The sequence below is a fragment of the Marmota flaviventris genome, chromosome 17 (genome assembly GCF_047511675.1).
Source record: "Marmota flaviventris isolate mMarFla1 chromosome 17, mMarFla1.hap1, whole genome shotgun sequence".
NCBI classification, from domain to species: Eukaryota; Metazoa; Chordata; class Mammalia; order Rodentia; family Sciuridae; genus Marmota; species Marmota flaviventris.
Window position 1 is genome coordinate 60,168,751 of NC_092514.1, and position 24,491 is coordinate 60,193,241.

The following is a 24,491-nucleotide window of genomic DNA, read 5'->3' on the forward strand; positions in this document are numbered from 1 at the left end:
AATTTAGAAGTAGCATGTTCTTTTTTTTTTTTTTTTTTTTTTTTAAGAGAGAGAGAGAATTTCAATCTTTATTTTTGGCAGACACAACATCTTTGTTTTGTATGTGGTGCTAAGGATCGAACCCGGGCCGCACGCATGCCAGGCGAGCGCGCTACCACTTGAGCCAAATCCCCAGCCCCTCTATGACATCTTTACTTATTCTTTTATAGCCTTTTGGGATCAAAATCACCTTTTTCTTCTGTGACTTCTGAAAACATTACCAGGAAAATTTTGACAGTCTTACCAATTCCCACATGGATAGCTGCTTAAGGCCAAACAGCTTGCCTTGGGTTTTTGTTTTCCTCATGCTCCCTTTCTTCCAGCTTTCCTTTCAACATCAAGAATTATTTCTAAAAGAAAGAGGTGGGCTAGAACAGGCTCTGAGGAGTCCACTTTAAGGACTGCTCCAAGAACAACTGGGGGAAATACAGGTTTTTGAGTAGTATATTCTAGAAGCCCCAGGTGGAGTAATCAATAGCCCATAAAAGACCACAGGACATTCCCCTTCTTGGGTCTCCTCCCTAGAGCCGAGCCTAGGAGCCTCATGGACCTCAGGACTCCTGTGGCTCAGCCACTGCCTGGCCCTCAGGTCAGTGTCTATTTTTCACCCCAGTTTCTAAACTGTATTTAGGGACTAGGCTGGTAAAGCCAAAATGCAGTGGGACCAGTTCCAGCATGCCACCTTTCACGAATGCCTCACTTTGTTTCACCTCTGACTATGCCCTGCCTTATTTCTGGACTTTTCTCATGGAACAGGGGTCTTTGAATCTCTTACCTACCCTGAAAACACAGTAACCCTAGTTTTCCTGAGGTACCTTAACCCTAGCAACGCTGTGAGCAGCTTTTCCCCACTACTGCTGTCTGTGCTGAGGGGAAGTCAAGTCCACAGCTCTAAGACGCCCAGGGGCTCCCTGAGAAGCTGCCCTTTTTAGCATTTTTATTCCCCTCAGGATTCTCCCATTGAAACAGGAAAGGGAGAGGGGGAAGCTACCCTTCCAGGCATTATCCTCACTTTCTCCTCTCTTTCACTCCCATCTTCCTGCTTGGTCATAGTTTCTGAGGTGATATGAGAAGTGAAAAATCTAGCCCAGCATTTGGAAGCAATGTCACTCAGCACTGGCCCCACAGAAGTCAACTTGGACGGAACCATGAGTCAAGGAGCACTCCCCATCTGCAGGCTTATCTCAGCTTCCCCTGGCTCCATTCATTCCATACCTTGGCTTCTGCCTTCTTCTAAGGACGGTGGCCACCTTACCTCCCCATACTATGTCCTTGACTGTGTTTCTGTAGTGTCTGCCACTTCCTCCTTCTTGAGACACTTGTTTTCCCTTGGACTTTATTATTCTAACTTTCTGAACATTCTTTATTCATCTCCACCACAGTTCTTCCTTAAACACTGAGGTTCCCTGGAGTTCCAACCTCAGCCCTTTAGGTCTTTCCTGTGGGACTGCCACTCAGGGCCTCAACAGTCCCAAATGAACATCTCCATCTCCCTGTTGCCTATTCTCAATTAGCTGTGCTATGTGTTGCTGTGCTGTACTTTCTGGTACACCACAGGCCTTGATTCAACACCACCTGAACAAAATTAATTAGCTGCTCCCCTCTGCCTCCAAAAAGACCTATTTCCATTCCATGTCCAATCCTGGCAGTCTATCTTACTCGCACCCTCTATATTCACCAAGGCACTGGGACCTTAGCTTTTGAAGCCAGGGGTGCTTCACCACAGCACTATATCCCCAACCCTTTTTATTTTTATTTATTTATTTTTTGGGTCCCAGGGATTGAACACAGGGGCACTCAACCATTGCGCCACATCCCCAGCCCTATTTTGTATTTTATTTAGAGACAAGGTCTCACTGAGTTTCTTAGTACCTCGCCATTGCTGAGGCTGGCTTTGAATTAATGATCCTCCTGTCTCAGCCTCCTGAGCTGCTGGGATTACAGGTGCCTTTTTATTTTTTGAGACAGGATCTCACTAAGTTGCTGAGGCTGGCCTTCAACTTCTGATCCTCCTGCGTCAGCTTTCCAAGTTGCTTGGATTATAGGTGTGCCCTAGCTTCAGCAGCTTTTACTTTGGTTTTTTTTTGGTTTATTTGATTTACTTTTAGTTGTAGTTGGACACAATACCCTTATTTTATTTATTTATTTTTATGTGGTGCTGAGGATCGAACCCAGGGCCTCGTACATGCTAGGTGAGCAGTCTACTGCTGAGCCACGACCCCAGCTCAGCTTTTACTTTCTTAATGTCTCATATTGGCCCCTTCATTTCCAACTCCTCCTATAAATGCCTTACTTCACTTCAGGCTGCCCAATTCTTTCCTGAATCACATCAGACTAGATGGTGTCCCTGTCTTCAGACTGTGCCCCTCCCCCACCCAACAACCCCTACAACTCTAACCCTGGAGCTAGTTCAGCAATGCACATGTGCCTGTGTTGCTCCAGCTTTTCCACTCTCTGATGGCTCCTGTTGCCCCAAGGAGGCAACAACTACTATGGCATGTTTCTGCCAAACCTCTCGTCTCATCTCCCACCAGTCCTCCAACTCCTGACTCTGCTCCAGCCAAGCTGAACACCTGCTCATCTCCACCCCCAGAAACCCCTGCTTGGCCAGGCTATGCTCAGGAATAAGTCCCTGAGGGAATCCTTTTCTGAATTCTTCCCAACCTCATCCCAGTGTTTCTCAAGGCCTTATCTGTGCTCCCACGGCATCCTGAGCAGTGCCCATCATGGCATCCGCCACCCAGACTGTCTCCCCACTTTGGGAGATGCTTAAAGGCAAGAACTATGGGCTTTTTTCCCTTGGTCTCTACAGCACTAAACATATGGCTTGACACACAGAAGGTGAATGAATGACTAGATGGGTTGGTGAGTGTTTGGACAGGTGGGTGAGTGTGGGGATGAGTTGGTGAATCACCTCATGAGAAGCCAGTGGGGAGGGGGCTGCTGACCCTTGCTGAGTGGTTACAACTTTTTAAAAAAATATATATTTATTTATTTTTAGTTGTAATTGGACACAATACCTCTATTTCACTTATTTACTTTTATGTGGTGCTGAGGATCAAACCCAGGGTCTCGCATGTGCGGGGTGCGCTCTCTACCGCTGAGCCACAACCCCCGCCCCTAGTTACAACTTTTGAGACTATCAAGTGTCCTGGTCCTTATTTGCAACAAAAATGAGTGCCTCCCAGGGAGAGAACAATGTCCTACAGGGAACACACAAGGGTTTGCATCCAAGCAAAATGGGGAAATTCTAGAAGCAGGCTGGACTTTTTAAGGGAATTTTCTTTGTTTAGTATCATTATGTAACTGATATAGTTACCTAAATTTTGGCTGAAGAGTATCAGTGCCTGATAAAGATACAATGTTATGACTATTAAGGAAGCACAGTGAACTAAATCTCTTGAGTTGGGTGGCCAAAGACTGGGAAGGCTGAATTAGAGTCTATCTTCTTTGACTGTCCAACCCAAAGGACATGGCTACAAACAAGGACATTGATAAAAGATGGCTGGCTGAACCATTCTGACTAAGACCATGCATTCTGTACTCGATGAGGACAACATTTAGAATGCAATATTGTGGGAGGTGGTGATACCGGGAGAAGGTTGGGTTCCTTGCTAACGTGGAACATTGTCTCCCCAATCATGCCAGGCAGCTCAGCCAATGACTGCAGAGAACAAAGAAAATCCTTGATGCCAGCAAAGGAGCCTCTCCAAATGTCAGGAAGACAAGCACTGCCTGTTTTACACAGGTCAGTGAGGTTTTCCATTCCCATTCCACTGCCCTTAGACAGAGGACCAGGAGAGCCAGGAAAGGAAGGGTCTAGGCATTTTAAAGAAGTTTTGTTTTGTTTTTCGGGGGTGGGGGGTAGGAGAAAGATGTAAACAGTGCAGCAAGGCCTTTTAAACACCCAATTCAGAACATGTGTTGCCAAATGAAATATTGCTGAGCTAGAAGGCCTTCCACTCTAGATGTGGCCTGCATATTTAGCCAAACTTCTTTTCATTCTGTTGCTCTTAACATTTGTCTGATATATAAATTCTTCACCAGACAGATTACTCTTCCTGGGATGCATCCGAGAGGCAAAGCCTCCTAAAAGTTGTCTCCCTCTCCACTGGGTCACATGGAGGTAGAGCTGACCCCAAGCAAGGGTCTAGTGGTTCTAAGGGGAAGCATCAAGCTGATGAGGGCAGCAGGATGTGGCTGGCTGCATCTCAGACAGGGAGGAAGGGTAAGCTATGCTCATAGGTACTCAGAGGAGCAGGGCGCACAGCTACTCCCAGTGGGAGAGCAACGACATCACAGGAGAGGAACATGAAGACCCAATGGGACTTAGCCCCCAAGGGAAGTCACTTCAAGAATGCCAGTGCAGACATTACTTGCAGCTCCTTCAAAGCCACTCTTAGAGGTATTAGATCTGCAAAGTCAATGACACAAAGACAGAGGTGATCAACATGAGATGCAGTTAATGGAGATGAGCTTTTTCAGAACACAGGCTCACAAACTGGTTAGAAATGGCCAGTGAGATGCAGGATGCACAGTGTCATGTGTGTAGCCCCAGGGTGTTGCAGGGTCAGAGTGATCACAAGGATGGGAAAAGAGAAGCCCCCAAATAAACATGAAGGCTTTTGTCTTACCACTTCGTCCTCGGTAGGCTTGAAAACACAAATTTACACTTAGTGGGAATGCACGCCACACACAGGGTCATAGGTTATGAGCACATACTACTGCCTGCTTCTTGGGGAGGACTGGCAACGAACATTACATGGACTAATAAATTAGTCTACACACGCAAAATGAGAATAGCAGGAACTGAGAGCAGTAAGATAAATATTTTTAAAGGCACCCCAATGCTTGTAATTAAAAAAAAAAATCATATACACGGTTGAAAGCGGTCAGACAGACTGAAAAGTTCAATCTAGGTCCTCTACTCATTTATAGTTTAAAAATGAATATTTTGCCAAGGGAAGAGGAGCCCAAGTTCGGGACCAGACTGGGAAATATAGCAAAACTCTGTCTCAAAAAACCAAAAGCACACAAAACAATGGGGGGAAAAAAACCCAAAACAAACAAAAAAAAAGAACATTCTGTTTTAATAAATAAAACGAATAGTTAATATTTAATAGTTCAATTCAGAGACTTTATGCTATGAATGGTCAGGTAATGACCTATAAAAAAAAAAGAGGCAAATAAAAATTAATAATAAAGGGGCTGGGGCTCAGAGCTAGAGCGCTTGCCTAGCACGTGCAAGGCCCTGGGTTCGATCCTCAGCACCTAATAAAAATAAATAAATAAAATAAAGATATTGTGTCCAACTACAACTAAAAAAATATTTAAATAATAATAACAAAAACAAAATATCTACAACAAGAACACATCAGTAGCATAGGACTTAAAAAGTACCACTGATTGATTATACTCGGTTAACAATGTAAACAGAACAACCGTCAGAAGGATCAAGGGACAAAGAAGCCATCCTGAATAGTCTGTTTCAGGTAACAAGAACTGGGATGCTGGGTGCTGCTTGGGCTGAGGAGAGCAGTTAGCAGCTGAGACTGTGTGCACAGTACTGCATGCACCATGGAATTCAAGAAGAGCAGAGCAAAGCTGCTGTGGGCTCTATAGGCAACACTGGAGTTAGAGCAAGGGCCCACAGAAAAAGCTGTGGTACCCTAAGCAGCCCAGAGGGCAAGCTGATTGTTAGTATTTTTACTTTTCAAGAAAACTGGAGTAAGCTTCTTAGGAAAACAAGACTAGGACTGACCCAAGGTGGAAGGAGAGGAAGCCCACACCACTGGATCTTACCTCTTCTGCGTCCTCTGAATGGGTGGAGAGCTGGTCATGCTGAATAATCTCAGCATCCTCCTCTGTCGGTCCGTTGCCCACCCTGATCCCACCAAAGTTGAGAGTTCCCTACACAGATGAACAGAAAGAGTAGAATTTGCCTGGGCTTTAATGTGACATTCTGTGAGGTGAGGAAGGGCGATGGTTAGTACATACAAACCTCAGAAGAGCATATATCCTAACAACAAGGGCAAAACTCACTAATTGAACAGCTAAGTAAAAATGAACAACTGTTCCCACCCCAACCACCACTGCCCCAGACCCTACAGGTGGTAACCTGAATTTACCACCTCAGCCAGCTGTACCAAGAGGCATCAACCTAGCCTTGATCGATGCCGAGAACCCTGCTTGAATGAAAACTGAATACAAACACATTCTCTTAACAACTGCACCTTTATCAGTAAAGGCTGCAAGGGCTTAAATTTGTTGGAAATAAAGATTAGGCTTTCTAAGAGGGAGAGAAGCCAAGAGACATAGTGAGTGCATGCTAGTCTGATAAGCTTTCAACAGGAGCCCAGGAGTTCCAGCAATCTCTCCCAGAAATGTGCAGGATCTCTGCCCAGGACCAAAGGAGTGCCTAGGTTAGGGAAGTAAAAAAAATTAATGTACATTCACTTAATGTACATTTATTTGTGGCTAGAGAATACTGAGTTAAAAAATAACAACAGATCAAAGAGGTGCTTTGGAGAGTTTTGGAGTGTTAAAATGACTGTTACAGGGCAGAAACTGACTTGGCGTTTGTTCCTTCTGTCTTCACAAGTACAGTCTTCAGCAGAAGGGTGTACAAGTTTGGATAGAATTTTAAAGTCAACTTGAGAAGCAGCCCTAGAACCACTTCATAAGTCTCTCTCCAGGAAAGAGGTGGAGGGCTATCCTCCTGCAAAATGGCCTATGGGGCAGCAGCACAATGTGCAAGAAGGTTTGGCCAACTACCCTGTGGTTCTTCTCCTTAGCTTCACCTTTTGGGGTACCCCTTTTACCACAGTTCACTGGCTAGCTCAGACCCCAATGTCTGCACAGATTCTCCCTTTTTCTTCTTCTGAGTGGGGGTACTTGGGATTAAACTCAAGTATTTAAACCGTGTTCAAATACTTAGGCCTTACCCCTAAGCCATATCCCTAGCTCTCTTTTTTATTTTGAAATGGGTCCTTGCTAAGTTACTGAGACTGGCCTCAAACTCACAATCCTCCTGCCTTAGCCTCCCAAGTTGTTGAGATTATAGGCATGTGGTTCCATACTCAGAGTCTCCCTCTTTTTCTAACAGTGGTCCTCATATGCTGGTCAAAAAATCAGCAGCATTATAATCATCTTAAAGCTATACTTTTAAAAAAACTTTCAAATACTATCTCCAGAAATTATAAATATGGTAGGTCTAGGGTGGGGCACAGTAAATCCATATTTAAAAACTATTCCCCCACGTAGAAATTACCTAATCATTGTGAAGAGTCTATTAAAAATGTATAACACATGTACCATTTGGGATAGAGCAATCCCATTGTGTGACATGCTTGCAAAACTTTAATAAGCTATACAAAGATATTCCCCAAATTGTTTATAATGGCAAAGAATTGGGAATAACCAACACATCCATCAATGAAAAAGTGATTGTGTAATTTTGGCATATCCAACAATATTCTCTGGAATGCCAGGCTACCTAGAGAGTAGGCATCACTGTGAAATAACTAATAATACACATTCAATCTTAAATAAATAAATAAATAATAAATAAGGGGCAGAAGAGCCACAGTTTAAAACCCAACTCTTAATGTGTTTCCCCGCACCCACATACACACACACACACACACACACACACACACACACATTGTATCCAAAGATGACAGATACATGCTAGAGGCAAAGCCCCTCCCTATTAATAATACCCTGGAGGTGGAGGAAAACTGCAGTGGGAACCGATGTTTTCTTCTTAGTTATTACTATGCACACTCTCCAGCCAAGTCTATCTACTATTTTATTTTTCAAAGTGTCAACAGGGGATTGTCTGGATCATGGATCACTTTTATTTCTTCTTCCATTTATCTATTTTGTTTTAATACTCTAAGAAACCAACCCAAAGTTTAGGGGTGATTCTGATATGTAGTCATATTTGGGAACCACTGAAACCTGTGTACCAAAAAAAAAAAGCACAAAAGCTGGGAGCAGTGGTACAGCCCTGTAATCTCAGTGACTGGGAGACTCAGGTAGGAGAATTGCAAACTTGAGGCCAGCCTCCACAAATTAGTGTGACCCTGTCTCAAAATTAAAAATAGGCATAGTGGTGCATGCCTGTAATCCCAGTGGCTCCTAAGGCTGAGGCAGGAGGATCGCAAGTTCCAAGCCAGCCTCAGCAACTTGGCAAGGCGCTAAGCAATTCAGTGAGTCCCTGTCTCTAAATAAAAATACAAACAGGGCTGGGGATATGGCTTAGTGGTCAAGTGCCCCCGAGTTCAATCCCCAATACCCCCCCCACAAAAAAATAATAATAACAACAACAAAAGGCTGGGTATGTCTGTAGCTCAGTGATAGAGCATCCCTGGGTTATATCCTCAGTGCCCCCTCCCAAAATAGGGGCACAAGAGGGAACTCCAGTGTGTCCTGAGCTGGGTTATAGGCTTCAGGATGGTTTCAGGATTCAAAGCTACCAAAGCAAAAGGCTTTTCTGTTTTTCCAACCAGCAGATAAAGTGAGGGCAGACAGGTTAAACCTCCCAGCCAGACAATAACAAGTACCTCTTCAGAATGCAGAGAATAAGAGTTATGGATAGGGGGATGAAAGACACACATCAGCACAAAAACTGAAATTAAAACTGTGATACACCACTCACAGACAACTAAGAGGACAAAAACCAAATCCGTGTTCAAATACTCAGCCCTCTGGCATTAAGAATCTAGAGCCCTTCTTGTAGAGTGGTCATCCTGAAGCCATTGAATGGGCTGCTCCCCAGAAGCAGATGTTTGGTTAAAGAACCACTGAGATAAGAAGACACTAAGAATGTGAAGGGCTCCAGACTGGGATTTTTGACTTGGAATTTATCGTAGAAGTCACTGCCAGGTTTAAAAGCATCAAGACCTTCTCAGAAGTACTTTATGATGCTAAGACTAGCAGAAATAAAAGTGCACGGAAAGAACATTAATAATGGGCTATATGTGTTTTAAGGGTTTTATTTCTTACAGGAAAAAGAAAGTAAGCCCCTACAATTGATTAAAATTTCTTTTGACCCAAAATACCAGCCCCTTTAGAGTAGTTCTAGTAGGAGGGCTAAGCATTTTTCCAAAAGGATCAGGAACACCTACTGGAGGAAATGGTTATCCATCTAAGTACTTCATTTTCTTTAAAGGAGTATATGCTACTAGAACATGGAAGTACATGAATAATCACCATAATCACCACTAGGGAGATTCTTTTTTAAATCTTGTAGATTCATAATCTAGAATATACTGAGCTAATTTGATATTAGTGCATTATGAGATTGTGGTTAAAAGATGTTTTTTAAGGACAAATACTCAAATGCTAACATTCAAAGTGTTATTACTGAATCACAACTTAGTATCAGAAGAGGGGAAAATCAAGACAGAAGATGACTTTGGTTACTACACTGGATATACAGTAGGCACAAGACACATGGGAAAGTGGAGGTCTCACTGAAACAGCTGAGGACATAAGGGTTTCTGAGTCTTTCACAAAAAGGAAATATGTACACATTCTCACTTTAAAGAGCATTAAATAATTTTGCTAAAAAGGACCCAAAGTCTAAGAATCATTCTGAAGCAGAACTCTAAAGTACAAGAAAACCAATTTAAGAATCACAGAGATGTTTTTGCCTCCCTGTTGAAAAATCATCCAATACATGGTCACAAAATACAGACACAAAAGTAGATGAGTCCAAGAGCTGCCGTTTTGGTTTAAGATGATGGGACTCGGAGAGGGTACAACAGCCACTTCACTCCCATGGATAGAACTGTACTTACATATTTGAATAGAAACTTAGTAGATCAAGTAAAGATGATACCAGAATCTATTCTTAAGAGATGGAAAGCTCTTCTGTCATCATCTCAATGAGGAACAAGGACATACTTCCCAAGAGTGCACATGTCCCATGCTCTCAACCGTGTTAAAAAAAAAAATTCTGCTGCACTGTTTGCCACCTCCTTAACAAAATGTTTGGTTTGCTGGATTTAATTCACTCACTGTTGCAGCCGCTGCTGCCTCTAGTCCCTGTTGGCTCGGGGTTGGGCTGACTGGGGCCTCCACAGGTTGCCCTTCCTGATAGTGAATGGAAGAAAAGAAGAAGGGAGAAGAAAACAAAAGAGGGAGAAAGGGAAAGGGGAGACGAATGGAGGGTACATGGAAGGATGAAGATGGTCAGAAAAGGGAGAAGGGTCTTGTAATTCAACTGCTCTCCAATAGGAGGGAAAATCTCACAGCTACATGAGAGTCATGCAACAAGATCTTTTGGGTTTTCTCAGGCAGTGCAATATGTAAGCATTACTGGATAGCCAGAAATTACACACAACACTGAATGTTTGGCAATTCTAACTTTGTGTGTGTGTGTGTGTGTGTGTAATTCATATGCACATATACATTAAGCAAACATACATATATGTTGCTTTGGGGGGAAAAAACATGCTGTAAACCAAACCTTTTGCCCAGATGTGTTGGTTGGTTGAAGTATAATTAAAAAAAAAAAAAAAAAAGTCTCAGTGTCATTCCTGTGGTCACCCAGGCAAATCACATGAGTGGGTTCACCTGTCTGTAGCTTTTGCAACCTTGTTTTGGCTGATGCTGCATCTAGACAGGTTCAGGCCTGGATTCTGATGAGCACAGCATGAATAAAGCATGACCAGGAAAGGTAAAAACTTGTGATTTGTTCTAACCCAGCTACTAAAGCTGAATCCATATGTCTGAGCAGCAAGTATATAATACTGACTTTGGCAGGCCTAGTTCTCATGCTGGGATATAACATGAATGTGTTTTAAGAGTGTACAGATTTGTGCACAGCTAATTATATCATCTGAGAAATCATCTTGTTATTTACTTATTATTTGTTTATTTCTTTTTGCAGTACTGGGGATTGGACTTATGGCCTCACATATGCTAGGCAAGTACTCTAAAACTGAGCTACATCCCCAGTCTTATTACCTAGATCTTAAAAAAAAAAAAAGTCTAGTAATTTTTAATAGTAGATATACACTTACCAAATGCTTCCTCCTCAAATATTGATGGCGAAGAACCAGTGGCTTAAACAGTAGCATCCAAGGTACACACAGTAGAGCAACCACTACCAGGAAACACTGAATTCCTTTCTGCAAAATAAGGATAGGGCACGTCACTTTAAAGTACATTAATCAGATGTACAGTTTCTAAATCCAGCACAAATTTCCTCCAAACAGTTCTTTCTTACTGATATATTAATAACACTGTCTAGTGTCTCATATTACTTAACAGATGCTGTGGCAAACTTGAGAACTGTTCCATAAGAGGATAGTTCTAAATTTTATCTTTTCTGGATATAGAAATGACAGTGAACCCTCCAAGATAAGACAAATGGTCTCAATTTATATCTGGGTGTATGGGCCTAAAACTAAATATTACAGAAAGGTATTTTAGGTTTTTTTAGGGTCAGAGAAACATGTGGCTTCCTGACGACCAATGAGAGCCACCCTCTGGGTTGACACACCTGTCCAGAATACAGCATTGAAATACCAGAATCCGGATAGGAAAAGAGGAACATGTTGATGAAATGGATCAGAAGGCTAGGTGCGTTCTCAGAAGAATAAGCATCATAGGCTGTCCATTTGTAAAAAATTAGGATAACCAAGTAGCCAAACAAAGAGGACATGAAGATCACTTCAGGAATAAATCCAAAGTAGATATTCAGGGGCTTCTTGAAATAGCTAAAAAGGGAAAGAGGAAAAAAATGAATATTATGGCTCAATAGACCAGGGCCACTCCTTCACTGAATATAATATTCACTACATTTTTCACCCAGGAGCACTTTTATGTTATGGGGGACTGAACCCAGCGCTTCCCTCATGCCAGGCAAGCAATGTTACTTCCCTGACCCTTTTTGAGAGAGGGTCTTGCTAAGTGGCCCAGTCCGGCTCCCTCAATTCTGTCTGTATCACTTTAAACAACAGCAGCACCCAGAAGCACTGGATGCAACAGAGACAATGCAGAATTAACTACCACTTTCAAATTTCTGGGTCTTGAATGGCTTCAGAACCATGCCCACCATTCTCTCCATGAGAAAGAGACTAAAAAATTTAGTGTACTTTGGGACTACAGTTTATAACTTTAAGTGAGTTTCACATTAAGGAAGAAAAATAATTCACTCAATTTGATGAAAATTGCCTACTAATTTGCTTTCAAAGATTTTTACTGCTGGGCTGGGGTTGTGGCTCAGTGGTAGAGCTCTTGCCTAGCATGTGTGAGACACTGGGTTCGATTCTCAGCACTGCATATAAATAAAGCCCATTAACAACTAAAAAACCTAAAAAAAAAAAAAAAAAAAATTTACTGCTGCTGCAAACTGCTAAGGGACTACAATTTAGCTTCATTTAACACCATAAGATTTTTGAAAAATTACTTCTATAATACAGTCAGGTTCTGAGTTATTAATGCCTCCCCAAATATGATACGATGTCTTTAGGCAAAAGCATTATCTGAATAATTCATTCTTTTTTTTTTTTTTTGGTACTGGGGATGGAATCCAGGGGTGCTTAACCAATAAGCCACATACCCAGCACTTTTTATTTTGAGACAGGGTCTCGCTAAGTTGCTTAGAGCCTTGCTAAGTTGCTAAAGCTGGTTTTAAACTTGTAATCCTGGGCTGGGGATATGGCTCAAGCGGTAGCGCACTCGCCTGGCATGCGTGCCGCCCGGGTTCGATCCTCAGCACCACATACAAACAAAAGATGTTGTGTCCGCCGAGAACTAAAAAATAAATATTAAAAATAAATTCTCTTTCTCTTTCTCTCTCTCTCTCCTCTCTCTTTAAAAAAAAAAACAAAACAAACTTGTAATCCTTGGATAGGTGCAGTGGCAAATGCCTGTAATCCCAGGAGCTCAGGAGGCTGAGACAGGAGGATCTCAAGTTCAAAGCCAACCTCAGCAATGGCAAGGCACTAAGCAACTCAGTGAGACCCTGTCTTAAGTAAAATACAAAAAAAAAAAATAGGGCTCAGGATGTGGCTCAATGGTTGAGTGGCCCTGAATTCAATTCTCAGTAAACCACCCCCCTCCCCCCCCAACCCCCCCCCAAAAAAGATTTGCAATCCTCCTGCCTTGGCTTCCCAAATCTCTGTGATTACAGGTGTGTGTCACCACATCCCAGCGACTATGTACACTCTTATGAATATAGGAACAGAGCAACTCACATATGGTTGAAAAGGCTCAGACTGACTCCAAACATCATATGGATGATACCAAGAATAACAGACATCTTCATCTTAAAGGAGTTGAGGAAGGTCAGCTTATTGGTAGCAATGTTCCAAATCTGTCACGACCCAATAAAACAAAAAGGTATTACACAAAGAATTCTCAAATGGGAAAATATTATTCAACTGATTAAAACATTTTTTTGTTTGTTTTGTTTATTGAACCCGGGGCTTTCCTCATGTTAGGCAAGCAATGGACTACATCCCCAGCCCTTTATATATTTTTACTTTGAGATAGAATCTTGGTAAATTGCCCAGTCTGGCTTTGAATTTGCAAGACTACTGATTTAGCTTCCTAAGAATCTGGGATTATAAGCATGTATTACCATATTCAGCTAAGGGTTTTTTGTTTGTTTTTTAAATGGAACATTCTAAACCTATATTTAAACAGAATAATAAACTGCTGTATCAGTCAACTTCAACAATTCTATCAATTTATGGATTCATACCAATATATTTCATCATGCCCACTTCCCACTTTTATATTATTTTGAAGCAAAGTCTAGATATCAGATCATTTTACCTGTAAATATTTTAGTATGGATCTCTAAAAGGTAAGAAGTTTTGTGTGTGCTGGTGACCTCACACATGCTAGGGAAGTAAGCTACATCCCCATCCCTTTAAATTTTGATACTTGGAATTGAATCTGGAGGTGCTTTATCATTGAGTCATATCACCAGTGCTTTTTTGTTTTTGTTTTTGATAGTAGGAATTGAACCCAGAGTACTTTATCACTAAGCTATATCCCTCATCCTTTTTATGTTTTTATTTTAAGGCAGGGTCTCACTAAGTTGCTTAGGGCCTCATTAAATTGCTGAAACTGACTTTTAACTTGTAATCCTCCTGCCTCAGCCTCCCGAATCACTGGGATTACAAGCGTGTTCCACTGTACCCAGCCCTAGTCCTTTTAATTTTTTCAGAAAAGGTCTTGCTAAGTTGCCAAAGCTGGCCTCAAACATGTACCCTCTTGCCTCAGCCACTCTACTTGTTGGTTGGGATCATAGGCATATGCCACCATGCCCAGATAAGGATTCCTTTTTAAAAATATATCCATAATACAGTCACCACACCAAAAAGCATTATCCTTTTTTTGTGTGTGTGTGCTGGGGATTGAACTCAGGGCTCTGCTAAGCATATGTTCTATCAATGAGCTAGAACCCAACCCTAATAATGATTCTTTAATATCATAAAATATTCAACATTCAAATTTCTCTGATTTTGTCCAGACTATTTTTTGGAGTTAATTTATTTAACGCAAAGTCCAGTTAAGGTCTTACACTGTGATAGCTAATTTAGTTTTTAAGTCTCTTATCTATAGGTTCTCCTTCTATTTTTCCTTTTTTGTTCCCTACAAAATATAATTTTTTTTTAAGAAACTGGGTTATTTATCTTGCAGATTACCCCACACCTGTTTTGCTGATCATATTCCTTGATGATGTTGTTCCATCTATCTGTGTGTGCATGTGCATACAGTGTTGGAGACAGAACACAGGCCTGGAACATTTTAGGCAAGTACTGTACGACTGAGCTACACCCCCAGATCTCATATATCTTTTTTTTTCTTCAGTAATGAGGATTGAATCCAGAGGTGCTCTACCACTGAATTATTCTCCCCTTTTTATTTATTTTTAAATTTTGAAACAGGTTCTTTCCAAATTGCCTCAATTGGCCTTGAACTTGCAATTCTCCTGCTTCAGCCTCCCAAGTAGCTAGAATTACAGGTTGTAGAAGTGGGTGCTATCATGCCCAGCCTCCTTTATCTTTCACTATCAACTTCTGTAGTTCCTATTACCTAAGGCTTGAATGCTTGTTAGTACTGTCTGACAGTTTCATCTGCCTCCATTGGGCCATCTGTTCACGCTGCCTAAACCATGGCTCTCATCTAATCATCCTCCTGTGCCAAAACCTTCCCTGAATCCCCACGGTCATCTTAAGGTGAAAGTGCAAGCTCTGTAGCCTAAGACGCTTGTACCTCCTAGCTCAGCATCTTTTCTATTTGAACTGTCCTGTCCAAAAAGAGTTCATCTGCCGGGTGCGGTGGTACATTCCTGTAATACTAGCAGCTCAGAGGTTGAGGCAGGATGATTGCAAATTCAAAGCCAGCCTCAGCAAAAGTGAGACACTAAGCAATTCAGTGAGACCCTGCCTCTAAATAAAATACAAAATAGGGCTGGGGATGTGGCTCAGTGGTTGAGTGCCCCTGAGTTCAATCTCTGGTACCTGCCCCCCCCAAAATTGATTGATCATATTTTATTTGCCAAAGTATTTGGAAAAAAAAACTCTAAGATAATTTTTTTTTTAAGTTTGCAACTTTAGCAAAGAAAAAAAAAGTCTGAAATCCATAGGAAAGAAGTATTTCAGCTTTGTTAAACCTTCTGCTAAAAATACTGGGAAGAGATCTTGAAAAATCAGCCTTCCCAGAGTCAATATTAGCCACCTCAGAAATAAGTAATGCTGGGCATGGTAGCATACTCCTGTAATTTCAGTGACTTGGGAGGCTGAGGCAGGAGGATTGCAAGTTTGAGGCCAGGCTCAGTAACTTAGCAAGAACCTGTCTCAAAATAAAAAAAATAAAAAGAACTGGGGATATAACTCCATTGTTAAGTGCCCCTGGGTTAAATAACCAGTACCACAAAAAAGAAAAGAAATAAACAAGAAGTGTGAGTCTCTCCTGACTTTGAAGTACTCTGAACAAATAAATCAAGGTTTTCTAAAAATGTGTCAACTAAAAAGCAAGTAACTATCTTCACTTTAATTCTCTCATTTCAGGGTTACAAGTGAAAATAGCATATGAGAAAGAATACTCTTACCGGATCAATACCAAAAGGGTATGGCCCACCAAAAACTCCAGGGACAGTTGGGTTCAGCTGGAGAACAGGGTTTCCCCGAAGAGTCTCCTCCCTATTGTGTTAGGAGAAAAACCTATTTATTTTTGATCAAGAAGGGAAACTACTAGGGTTCATAAAATAACCCCAAAAGAAACTACTACAGCAATCTTGTCTCTTTAATAAAAGATGGACTAGTAGTCAAGAATAACACACACAAAAATTAAAAACATATATATATATAAGTAAGTAGGGAATTTGAGGAATCTGCTTTTTAATTCTGCCTCCACCCCCTCAAAATGCAGTTAATTTATAGTCTTGGTTCCTTGATACATGGAGAACAAATCATAAAGCGCTTCACAAGTTGGAGTATAAACAAGACAAAATACTGCATTCTTCTGAAATAGGGATATCGTCAACCACTTCCTAACAGGGATTAGTTTATTCCTTGTCTTACAAATCAGAGCTGAACATGAAAGGATTATGTTTTGACTTTTAGCTTCTTCCGTAACTTACGTCCAATTATATTTGGTGAACATTGGTCGCACACTCCAGGATGACCCAAAGATATTAAGAGACTTGGAAAAGCAGTCATTGTAGATGAGGCCAGTATAAATGGAGAAAACTCCCATCAACAGAATAATGTATCGACCACTGAACACAGTGCTAAACATCTGGGAATCAGAAGAAAGAAGTAATGAGAATGCACTCACTGCAGCTCATGCAGTGACACTGTTATTTAGAATACACTAGCTTCTGGTGCTACTTTACTCCATCCTGGTTCAGAGAGCTTGAAGTATAGATCAAATACAATGTTAAGAGAAATTTGCTTGTACAGCACATGGTCTCTTTAGTAAAAAATGAACTTATTCTATCCCCTTTTGATAAATTTATGCATAAAAGACTTTTTGACCATAATTTCATAATGAATGCCTAAGAAATCATAAACACTTCAGTCAAATACAGATATAACATTACCTCATTCTCATTCTTCTGGGAGAGGATCCGGCTCTCCCTTAACACCATCCACACAGCAAAAAGGGTCATCAAAATGCCATGGCCAAAATCTCCAAACATCACAGCAAATAGAAAAGGGAAAGTGATGATGGTATATGGAGCTACAAAAAAACCAAAGAAAGAAAATCACCAAGTACACTAAAGAAAGCACATGCTGGGCATGGTAGTGCCTGCCTATTGTTCCAGCAGTTTGGGAGGTTGAGGAAGGAAGATCACTCATTCAAAGCCAGCCTCAGCAACTTAGTGAGACCCTAAGCAACTCAGTGAGACCCTGTCTCTAAATACAAAAGAAGGACCGGAGACATGGCTCAGTGGTTGAGTGCCCCTGGGTTCAATCCCTAGCACCATAAATAAATAAATAAATAAATAATAAAAGAAAGCACAATTCCCAAAATATCACATTCTTCTCCATGTTTTAATTAACATCAGTATAAGGTGGCTTATTCCCAGGTTGTTGAACAGATGAACTCTCAGGGAAAATCTTTCATGGCAGGAACTCTACACCCTCACAAAGCAGCTAATGAAATAATGTGCTACTGTTAACATTTTAAACTAAGAACACAGGAAATGAAAAGGAAGCTTTGGTAGCACTGTGGTTTGTCCCATTACCTTCTTTCAACCCCTAGGACACTGTTCCTAGAACATGCCAGCTGTCTTCTCTTCGTAAGCAACCAATTTCTAAGCAGAATGAAGCTACCTACCATCTAAGCAATGAGGAAAGAGCCTAGAAGCAAAACAAATATCCTGCAGAAGGCTACATCTGAAACAAATCCTCAAACTTTTTTTTTTTTTAGCAGTGCTGAAGATTGAATCTGGGGCCTCATATATGCTAGAAAAGCACTTTGAGCCACATCCCCTGCCCCTCAGACTCTTGATTAATAATTACCTCTCCAAACAGAGGAGAGAAATGATTTTTGCTAATAATGGTCAATAACTGCTATATTTTGTTTTTCTAACCTTGGAAAAGGGAAGACAGGAGGAAGCCATTTTTGAATATAAGACATCTTAGAGAAATATTTTTCTTTTGTGTGTATGTCTTTTTTTTTCTGTACTGGAAATTGAACCCAGGGTGCTTTATCACCAAGTTACAACCCCAGTCCTTTTTAAATTTTTTTGAGGAAAAAGTCTCACTAAGTTGTCCTTTAACTTGCAATCTTCCTGCCTCAGCCTCCAAAGTCACTGGGATTATAGGCATGTGCCACCATGCCCGGCTAGGAAAAAACATTTTTCTTAAGGCAGCTGCTATAAATGGGTATTTTATGGCTGTGAAGGCACGTGCAAGAGTCCAATCCAAGCTGGGCATGGTGGCACATGCCTATAATTCCAGTGGCTTAGGAGGCTTAGGCAGGAAGATCACAAGTTCAAAGCCCACCTCAGCAACTAAGCGAGGTTCTAAGCCACTTAAGTGAGACTTTCAAAATAAAACATAAAAAGGGCTGGAGGGCTGGGGATGTGGCTCAGTGGTTGATCAACCCTAGGTTCAATCCTGGTTCAAAAAAAAAAAAAAATTCAATCCAATAAGCTCTTAAAGAAGTATCACCTGGCTGGGCACATTGATGCATTCCTGTAATCTCATCGAGGCAGGAGGATCACAAGTTCAAAGCCAGTCTTAGCAAGGTCCTAGGGAACTGAGATCCTGTCTCAAAATAAAAAGGGCTGGGGATGTGGCTCATTGGTTAAGTGCCCCTGGGTTCAATCCCTTGTACCAAAATAACAACAACAAAAAAAAACCCAACAAAACAATAAAAAAGATCCATGAGATGATAAAAGATGTCTTATATTTAAAATGGCTTCCTTCTGTCTTCCCTTTTCCAAGGTTAGAAAAAGAAAATATAGCAGTTATTGACCATTATCAGCACAAACTGCTTATGTTAAATGGGCACCCCTTCACAGGTATTACACACGAGCTGAGGTCTTAACAGCATCTTTAGTTTTAAGCCAGTTGTTCAAAAGTGTTTAAAATGAAGTGTTAAAAGACTCAAACAGACAAAAACTTCTAGAGGAAAATGATTCAGACATTTTACCTTTCAGACATTTTACCTGGGTTTATCTCTCGGTAAGTCCCAATTCCATAAGCATCTACTATGTTTTGAAAGCCGTATGTGAACTTGTTGGTTTTGTTGTAGGTTGGAGGAGTCTGGTTTGTCTGCATCCTGTTCAGAATGGAGGGCACAGTGGAACCACTGTGTTCCTGGGAAACATCAGCACAGGAATCAAAATTAGATTATACGCCTACTTGTGGTGGCTATATGGGTGTGTATATATATATATCAAAACTCAAGTTGTACGCATAAAATCTATGTATTATCTCTTGTGTAAATTATATATCAATGAAACTAATGAATAAATAAGACTATAGGCTATTTTTCCCAATCCTTGGAGAAACAGAACTAAGTGTAAATTTATAATTAAAGTTCAACTAAGTATGGGGATGTATATCCTTCTTGTGAAAAAAAATTTTAACTTTAAGCAGAATACAATGGCATGTATCTGTAGTCTCAGCGTTTGGTAAGCTGAGGCAGGTGGAACACTTGAACACAGAAGTTGAGACTGGCATGGGCAACACAGATGAACATAAATAAACTCTAAAATGTGTAACCAATGAGAACACGGAACCTCCTTCACATCCGCCTTTCTATGAATACTGCTGTTTTCTCCTCCTTCTCTGAAGAAAGCAATGCATTCTGCCTCTCGTCCACTACCTTCTCCTCCCTCCCTTACCCCTGCAGTCTGGCCCAGCAGGCTCCTTCAAGGTGCCTGGCTCATCAGCAGATGCAAAGGCCCTCTCTGCCATGTGCAGGCCCAACACTGAAACTCTTCCTCTTCTCTCCAGTACAAAGTTCTTTTCCTTAGCAGTCCCCTCCTGCTCACTAACCACTACTCCCTTCTTTGCTGGCTTTCTCACTTCACTTTACTTACTGACCTGCAATTTCCACATTTGTAAGACAATAGTATTCTAGGCTACATATAACATGTATTGTCAGGATCCAAAAAGAATATGTTAAAGAACTCTGAAAGTTAAAATGCCATAAAAATGAAATCAGTTAGTGTTACTACCCTCTCTTCCTGGGTGCAAGCTTCATGCTAGCTTTGGGAACTCACCGTGCCCCTTCTAAGTGCAAACTGGATGGAATCGAGGTCAGTGACTGGGCACCAGACCTCTGCAATCAGGCACTTCTGGGTCACATCTATGTTGCACAGGTTTAGGGTATGGTAGATGGCCTTCATCTTCCGCACTTTGATGAACCAGACCCGGATATTCTTAGCAGCTGCCTGCAGAACCCTCTGCCGATGATCCTCTGTTTGATTCAGAACCTTTTAGCAGAGACAGAAACAGAAGAGGGATCCTTCATACACCAGCCTTAGATCTCAGGATATGAATGGCAAAGAAGCACAGTCTCCAAAAACAGGTTTCCAGGAACTATTTTATTCTTCCTCTAACTAATTTTTTTGGTGGGGGAAGGGTAGGGGGAGAGGTAATCAAATTATAAAAAATATTAGTTGTAGTTACTAATATTCATTTTCACTTAGCATAAAGCTGAAGAGATACCTGAGGAAATGTCGGATAGCTTTTCTCTCAATATTCAATCTTACCACCAGTCCAGGGCATAATAAACACAGGTCTCTGGCCTTGACTCATTTTTGCATGTTAAAGAACAGTGACTTTCCACATAAAGCCTGAACTCAAAGTGGGCAGCACAGGTACAGGAGTTTACAAATTAAAAACCAGACATTTAACAACAGCAAGCTGCAGACTGCCCTGCACATGCAACAGCATCAGGGAACATGGGAAAGAGGCAGTGCGGACCACGTGCCTATGTTGGAAATGTTAGCCAGGAGGCACTGTAACATCAGGAGCACCCACAGTCCCCAGATGGGTTTGGGCTGCCATATACCACTGCCATTGAGGGGCCACTGCCATCAAGGGGCTAAGAGGCTTTATTTATCTTTTAGATAGGATTCTGGGAGGAAAATAGTTTCTGTGTTGATCCTTTAGAAACTAGTAGATTTCTCTCAGAGGAAAATGCAGGGACATTTTAAATTCCATTGCCTTCAAATATTTAAGATTTCAGTAGCAGGAGAGAGTCTAAGCCCACTGCTCCTACTAGAAGGAACTGAGTAAACAATCCACTCTCCACACTTCTGTATGAGAATCCATGTTAAGTCTCCACATTTCTTTGAAGAGGGAATAGCTCCATACAAACCATGTTAAGGTTCTTCAAATTAATTCAGAACAAAGCAGCAACTATTCCTTGAAAAACTATCTTGCACAGAGGAAGGTGACTTCCACAGAGAGGTTTCAAAAAAAAGAACAACCACATATGCTCAGGAAACTTATGTCACTTTAGGATAGTCACTATCTTTCCTTGTTGTTGACTATTTCACAAATACTACTCAAACTTCTGAAAGGATACTAAATAAACTTACAACCAATGTTCTATTGACTTTTTTTTCCTCATCCTACTCCTTGGTGTTCAATTTCTTTCCAAGGTTTCAGTTCCTACAGCTGGATGTTTTTTTGAGGGGGCAGGGGTATACAGCATTAAACATAGGAGCTCTTCACCACTGAGCCACATCCCCATCCCTTTTTATTTTTTATTTAGAGACAGGGTCTCACTAAGTTGCTGAGGCTGGCTTTGAATTTATAATCCTTTTGCCTCAGCCTTCCAAGTTATTGGGATTTCAGGAATGTGCCACCATACCTGGCTACAACTAAATTTTTTAAAAATCAAATTTTAGGGCTAGAAATGTAGCTAAGTTGTAGAAAATTTGTCTGGCATTTTTCAAAGCCCTGGGTTTAACCCCTAGTATGGGGGAAAAAAAAAAGTCAAATTCTAATAATTTAGGGAAGGGAACAGTGGCTCATACCTGTAATCCCAGCAGCTGGGGAGGCTGAGACAGGAGGATTGGCAAGTTCAAAGCAAAGCCAGCCTCAGCAAAAGCAAGGTGCTAAGCAACTCAGTGAGATTTTGTCTCTAAATAAAATACAAAATGGGGCTGGGATGTGGCTCAGTGGCCAAGTGCCCCTGAGTTCAATCCCTGGTACAAAAAAAAAAAATTCTAGTAATTTATAATAACTACTGTACATGCTCTTAATTTACCTATAAACCTTGAAAGAGATAAAAAAAAAAAAAAGCCCCAGAATGTGTTAACACTATCATCAACCAGCAGTTCTAAAAACACTGTTCCTCTAGTTGAACAGACAAGTTTATCTCAAAAGAGCTCATTAATGCTAAGTTACTGTCAAGATGGTGGGTCATATAAAATGGGGTTGAAGGGGAAGATCCGAAAGGGAATTATTATATATCTTTGATAATTTTGTCATTGCTAAAAGGAACTGCCTTTGGGATTAGACACGAGTCAAAGGAAGCAATCATCACATTTCTTCTTTCAAGAGGGAAGCCCCAGTGCTTGCTCTTTCCTTCTATAAACTACTATACATAAACTGCTCCCTTGGAGCACTGTAGTGACCGTGATGTCCATAAACCACCCACACTGTGATTTGGTAAAAATCTAACTCAATCACTTCTTGGTTCAAGAGGCACACTAGGGGTCTTTAGATGGATGGACTGTGTAATTAGATTAAAGTTGACCAGAGGATAGCCATGCTGTTCAGAGTAGCTGCCAAGGGAGTAGAGAGTGAGGGCAAAACTGGCTTTATGTGTACTTCTGGAGCACTGCATGTTTTTGTTTTTTTTTTTCTTAAGTAAGCATACTTTTTATTACAAAAAAAAAAAAAAAAAAATCTCAGACTCATGAGGGAGAAAGGAATTGAATAAGTAATAAGGATTCCAGATGTACAGCATTCCTGTCTTGTTTGCAGATGACTAATGCTATTTTTAACAGTCATTCCCAGAGACTTTTCCCAGCCCCCAAAGGGATTAGTACCCAAAGACATTTCTTTTTTTGGTATCCAGAACTGCTATAGGTATCTAATAAACTGTCAGTTTTGAAGAAAGAGAATGGTCCTCTACTGAAGTTAATTCATATGAACAAATTCCCTCTGACCCTCTGTGTACCATTTGGAGATCGTCAATCCTGGTATTGACTCCAGAAGCCATTTCTTTCCTTTCCTGTGGCGTCTCAGGACAGGGATAGAGTGAGGCTCGGAATCTGGAATGTACAGACACAGCCTTAGAAACACCAAATTTCTAAACATATTCAGTTTAAATAATCTCAGAAAGTAATCCTAAATTACTAGTAGGCTCAACACAGGATTAAAGCAGACTGATGAGTTAACCAACACTAATAATTTCTATTAAGTGGCCAGTAGGTAGAACAATATCATTTGAACTCTTTGTGTGTGGTGAGGATGGGGCAGGTACAGGGGATTCAACCCAAGGGTACCCTATCATTTTGGCACATCCCTGGCCCTTTTTTTCCCCCTTTCTTTGAGACTGGGTCTTGCTAAATTTCCCAGTCTGGCCTCAAACGTGATCCTCCTGCCTTAGCCTCATGTAGCTGGGATTACAGGTGTGTACCACCATACCCAGCAACATATGAATTATTTTGACATTCTCTGCAGCTATGAAATTTCCCTGAGACTTAAAAAAAAAAAAATTAAATACTATATTGTAAATCATTGGAGAAAAATGGAATGGAAAAAAATTCTGCTTATAAGGCAAAATTTTAGAAAACCTAAGGGCACAAGTGTCTGTAGTACTATAGAGGTTTGTAGATCCACTGTCCCCTCAAAAAAGAAAACTGGTTTTTGTTTTGTGGTGCTGGGGATTAAACCCAAGGCCTTGTGCTTGCACTCTACATTCTACCACTGAGCCATACACCCAAGGAAATTGTGCGGTTTTGTTAAGTACTGGGGATTGTACCCAGAGATATTTTATCACTAAGCTGTATCCCCAGCCCTATTTATTTTGAGACAGGATCTTTGCTAAGTTGCTACGGCTAGTCCCCAGCTTGCAATCCTGTGGCCTCAGCCTCCCAAACTGCTGGGCTCACAGGCATGTACCACTGTACCCAGCTGAAATTGTGGTTTTGGTGGTACTTCAATAAATTTAAGCTTTTTTTTTTTTTTTGGCAATTCTAGGGATTAAACCCAGGGTCTTGCACATAGCTATACAACTATCAGCTCTTTTTTTGTGTGTGTGGTGCTGGGGATTGAACCCAGGCCTTGTGCATGCAAGGCAAACTCTCTACCAACTGAGCTATATCCCCAGCCCACAATTGATCAGCTCTTTTTATTTTGAGACAAGTATTACTAAACTACTAAGGCTGGCCTCAAATTTGTGATCCTCCCACCTCAGCTTCCTGAGCAGGTAGGATTACAGGCATGAACCACCTCTCCCAGTTTGGAGTACTCCTAATGGTTTAAAATACA

General features: G+C 41.1%; 1 protein-coding gene across 2 annotated transcripts in view; it reads right to left on the reverse strand.

Moving 5' to 3' along the window:
- Nucleotides 1–24,491, reverse strand: part of Atp6v0a1 (ATPase H+ transporting V0 subunit a1) — a 57,966-nt gene that overhangs the window by 9,876 nt on the left and 23,599 nt on the right. For both annotated transcript variants that reach the window (XM_027947298.2, XM_027947297.2), the window contains exons 9-18: nucleotides 23,176–23,269; nucleotides 20,258–20,470; nucleotides 19,196–19,346; nucleotides 17,117–17,256; nucleotides 16,655–16,812; nucleotides 16,124–16,214; nucleotides 13,254–13,372; nucleotides 11,555–11,771; nucleotides 11,073–11,180; nucleotides 5,842–5,949 (exon numbers count right to left, since the gene is read on the reverse strand). In XM_027947298.2, coding sequence (XP_027803099.1) covers nucleotides 5,842–5,949; nucleotides 11,073–11,180; nucleotides 11,555–11,771; nucleotides 13,254–13,372; nucleotides 16,124–16,214; nucleotides 16,655–16,812; nucleotides 17,117–17,256; nucleotides 19,196–19,346; nucleotides 20,258–20,470; nucleotides 23,176–23,269 — 1,399 coding nt within the window. The remainder of the gene's footprint in view (nucleotides 1–5,841; nucleotides 5,950–11,072; nucleotides 11,181–11,554; nucleotides 11,772–13,253; nucleotides 13,373–16,123; nucleotides 16,215–16,654; nucleotides 16,813–17,116; nucleotides 17,257–19,195; nucleotides 19,347–20,257; nucleotides 20,471–23,175; nucleotides 23,270–24,491) is intronic.